Genomic DNA, 4436 nt, shown 5'->3' with positions numbered 1-4436 from the left:
CGCCTTTAGTTATAGAGCACCTAAACTGTGGAATAGTTTACCAGTTACTATCAGAAATGCGCCATCTGTTTGTTTTCAAATCCAGACTAAAGACTTACATGTTCCCTCAGGCATTCCACCTCAAAATGTAATTCCACCTGCCTTGGTTGATTTTTATCACCTTTATAAAAGTGCATATTAAATTTACTTAAGTAACAAATTACTCTGTTCTATCTTCTTGTTGAGCACTACCTCGCTACATAAGACCTGAGGAGACCAGCCAGTGGTGACAGACAAATCCCTTGATGACAGAGGATGATGTCCATCTGCCATGACGAACGAGACATTCCATACTGAGCTGGGGACCCAAGATGCCATTTAGCAACATAATCATTAGTACTTGTTACACTGGCTGACAATTGTTACTTTCTAGAATGCCAAGGAAGGGTGGGCAACCACTGGCCTGTGGACCCCCAGAGGTTTTTTTTCCTCCCTCAACCTTCAGTTGGGAGTTTTTGTTCCTTTCCCCGGTGGCCAGTAAGCATACTTATAGCTCTATAAAAAGTACTGCATTATGGTAGCCATTAGTTGACTCTTCTTTGTTTGTATGTTTTTCTTGCCTTGTGCCTGTGTTAAAGCACTCTGTGTCACTGCGTGAGAAGAGCGCTCTATAAAAATAAATTGAATTGAATCACTTCAGACAAAAAGAGTCAATAGCTAATCTCTGTATTAAGTGTAGTATGTGATTTCTCCCATGGTTTTTGTCTGAAAAATACATATTTAAAATGGATCTCCACAGCCTGAGCACTGCCATTTTCATCTGTTTCCTGGATGCTCCACAGAACAAGACATCCATAAAAATAAACAACAGCACAAGCTCTCAATACATTTCTTCGGTATTCCTGGTCTACAGCAGCTGCAGACTTGTGTATGTTAAGGAGGTGTGGGTACTGGGGTTTGATGTTGCATAGGTTTTGTGTTCCACACAAGTGAAAATGTTTCTCATTATATCATCTCCTGTGTTAGTTACCATGCCAACAAACACTTTTCTTCTATAGATTCTTAACCACTGGATTTATTCCTTGGAAGCCTGGTTTTCCTCTCAAGCATTTCTGGATCTCCATTTTTGTGGCCTTCTTTAATTGACTTCTCCCACTCCTTCTTTACCAGTGTATACAGACGCATTGTTGCCTGGGCATCTTGGACCTGTAAATGTATGACCACATTTTAGGATACACACAAAAACACTTAGAGAAAACACCAAATATTTATCAACTGGACCCAATAAATTCAAAACTTCTTACGGAAGAGTGTTCGCCTTGTTGGACTTTGATGTTGAGAATCTTTTCGCAGAGAAGTTTAAGGGAGGGACGACCACTCTGAGACAGAAAGAGGGGGGGGGGGGGGGGGGGGGAGATAAAACTGGCAATGATTTCAACCAAATCTGCAATTTCTCCCCATCTCCTTCATGCTTCCAACCTTCACAATTGTCTTGAATGGCTTGTACTTCTGGGTGTCACGGATCTTCTTCTTTGGATGATCCAGAAACAGAATCTGTCACAGAAAAAGAAACTCGTTTGCAAACACTGAGCTATGTATAAGCTGCCAAACAAGAATATATAGCAGTACATACCTTGAGGTCATTATGAATAGCATGGCCCACAAGAATTCTTCCCTTTAAAATTTCAGCAACCTCTTTCTGAACAATCTCCACATTTTCACCTGTAGAGGTATATTTAAAAAGGTACGGTCAAGTCCCAGTACAGCCGTATGTATAATATTTCTGGTATACAACTAATCTTTTTAAAACTTTTATTTATAAAAAGACATAGCAGTAGTAATTGATATAGTAAAGTCCAGACACTCCTTTCATACTCACCATGTTCAATGTCCTTTGGACGAATACCGCTAACCTTGGTCCTGTAGTCGGTCACTCTTTCCGTAGGCTTCACGTACTTGTCATAGACACATTTCCCAAACTGGTTCACCAGAGAAACCCGAGCTACTATGCTGTCCTGCCCATCGGGTCCAACTCCAACCATCTCACAGTCCATGGCCACTGCTTTAGTCAGCCTTTGAGATTGTGAAAGGAAAGAAACGTGGAACACGGAACCCTTTTCGAACACAAAAATCACAAATGGCTGATGAACAGAACAACAAACTTACCCATCAAAGGCACCGCTCCGAACAAGTGCCCTTTCTGTAGCCTCGGCATCTGGCTTTTTTATTCCCTGCCGTTTGCGAACTATATCAGCAGCCTCCGCACCCACCGTGGCTTCGATGTCATCTGGGTCGACATCATCAAACCAGATATCCTCTCTGTTGAAGAGTACATTGGAGAAAAAAAATTACACAAACAAACAAAGCCACCAAAAAGGGGTTATGAGACAAACATACAACCACAAACCCCTTGTAGTAAAGAAAACGCAGATTAAGCAAACAGATGGAAAATTATCTTTGAAATATTTACATAGTGTACTTCTTCGTTCAACCTACAACATTAGACAATGATCTATTGATTATAATCGACTCTACAATGATTTACCCCTTTACAGAGTGGGGTGTTCTCACTGTATATATTCACGTTAAGTACCTTGATCAAAGGTACCACAGCATGACTTGCAATGTTAAAACTACCAACAATCACACACACACACACATTGCCTGAAGCCGCTTGCTCCAGGTGGGGTCGCGGTGAGCCGGAGCCCAACCCGGCAACACAGGGCGCAAGGCTGGAAGGGAAGGAGACACACCCAGGATGGGACGCCAGTCTGTCACAAGCCACCCCAAGCGGGACTAGAAGCCCAGACCCGCCGGAGAGCAGGCCCTGGCCAAACCCGCTGCGCCACCGCGCCCGCCACACTACCAAGAATTATTTACCGAGCTATACAGCTGGGTAAATTTTACTGGAGCAACCTACTGCAAGTACCTCACTCAAGGGTACTACAGTCGGAGGTGGCCATTCGCACCCGTGACCTCCGAGTCCAAAAGCTCAAGCAGCTCTAACCACTACACCACCTGCTGTCCCCATTCAGTATTACAGCTGATTGAAACAGGCACCGTGTGTTTAATATTAAGAAACAACACACTGGAGCACACACACACACATTTTCAGAACCGCTTGTCCCATACGGGGTCACGGGGAACCGGAGCCTAAATTATATAAACAACAACAACAGTGGGGAATGTGGAAGCTTCCACATTCCCCACTATTGCTGTTGAACTTGCCCCTCTTCTGCGCTTCAGCAGAAAGGGTTCAAAGAGGGAAGCGATACTGAACAGGAAGAGAGAGAAGCACCGCTCTGGCACTGAGTGTTAGTCCTACTCGGTTGGTTTGCAGTCACTGTCTCCGCCCGGCCGGCTCTTCTTGCCGGGCGGCAAACTCGTCCCTTGTGCCGGCCAGTGGCCCTGGGCGCTCCGTGCAGGAGGCGGGACGCGGCCGGGGGCCCGGGCAGCCGGACCGCCGTTCGCCGCCTTCGCCGCCGTCTTCCGCTTCACGCTCCCCTCGGCGCCTCTCCCACCGCTTCCACCGACTTTGACTTTCTGCTTGGCCGAGCCGAGACCGGCCTCCGTGTCCGCGGTATCCCCGGCGGGGTTCTTGTTGTTGGCGCTCGCCACCAGTTTCAAAGCCTAAGGAACAGCCCGCAATGAGAAAAACGTGAGCAGAACGAATGCAGCATCATCATCATCATCATCATCATCAGCATGGCACACGGGTTTATGATGATTCTGACGGCCACGTTTTGCGAAGTAGACCACGAAGATTAGATTTCTCCTCACCTCTTGAAGCGTTTTCCAATTTGCCGAGAATTGCTGGGAATCCTTCGGTGGAAGAACGTTGTCGTTGTTGTGTGGTGTCGCCGAAACCTTTTTCTTGGCATTCTTCAAATGCCTTTTTTTCTTTTTATTCTTCTTCGCCTTTTTACTTTTCTCGACTTGAGGTGAAGAAGGCTGCTGTGGCATCTTCGCTGTGACAGCGGAATGGGTCCTTTTCGTCTCCAGTGTAGACACCGACATTGATTGTTCTAGAAACTTCTTTCGTTTCGATTCAGCACGATTTTTAACGAAACTTAAACTTTCAGCTCAACATGACATCACAGATAAAACTGTACAGGCCTAGGCCCTAGCGCTCAAAAAGTCAAACAGTACCATATTTCAGGAGCCTAAGTTTATCTTCTATTGAAGTGTTAAAACTGAACTTTACTGTACATAACAAATCTAAGAATAATAAAAACCTCGGGTAAATAAGCACGAACCGTGCACTTAAAAACACGTGAGAGCACGCACTTCCTTGACGTGCATCACTGAAATATGTCTCACGGGAAACACACGGAGAGTCCAAAATTGTAATTCCCTAAAATCAGTGTGGGTTTAATCAAGTGTGTATATGTATTCAAGGTACATGCACCAATACTAACATTAATAACAGCGATAAAACATTAAAAATTGAGGGATTG

At 45.0% G+C, this 4436-nt stretch overlaps 1 protein-coding gene across 1 annotated transcript; it reads right to left on the bottom strand.

Annotated features, from left to right (window-relative positions):
• Nucleotides 1-607: 607 nt before the first annotated feature.
• rexo4 (REX4 homolog, 3'-5' exonuclease) lies at nucleotides 608-4232 on the bottom strand. The gene is made up of 8 exons (XM_029253169.1): nucleotides 3760-4232; nucleotides 3305-3609; nucleotides 2146-2298; nucleotides 1859-2052; nucleotides 1613-1701; nucleotides 1459-1533; nucleotides 1284-1358; nucleotides 608-1185 (listed from the first exon to the last, which is right to left on the bottom strand). The coding sequence occupies exons 1-8, from the start codon at nucleotides 3994-3996 to the stop codon at nucleotides 1042-1044; spliced, it is 1272 nt and encodes a 423-aa protein (XP_029109002.1). The 5' UTR covers nucleotides 3997-4232; the 3' UTR covers nucleotides 608-1041.
• Nucleotides 4233-4436: the final 204 nt, after the last annotated feature.

Source organism: Scleropages formosus, chromosome 6, assembly GCF_900964775.1.
Source record: "Scleropages formosus chromosome 6, fSclFor1.1, whole genome shotgun sequence".
In the NCBI taxonomy this organism is placed as follows: Eukaryota; Metazoa; Chordata; class Actinopteri; order Osteoglossiformes; family Osteoglossidae; genus Scleropages; species Scleropages formosus.
This window is presented reverse-complemented; position numbering and strand designations above follow the sequence as displayed.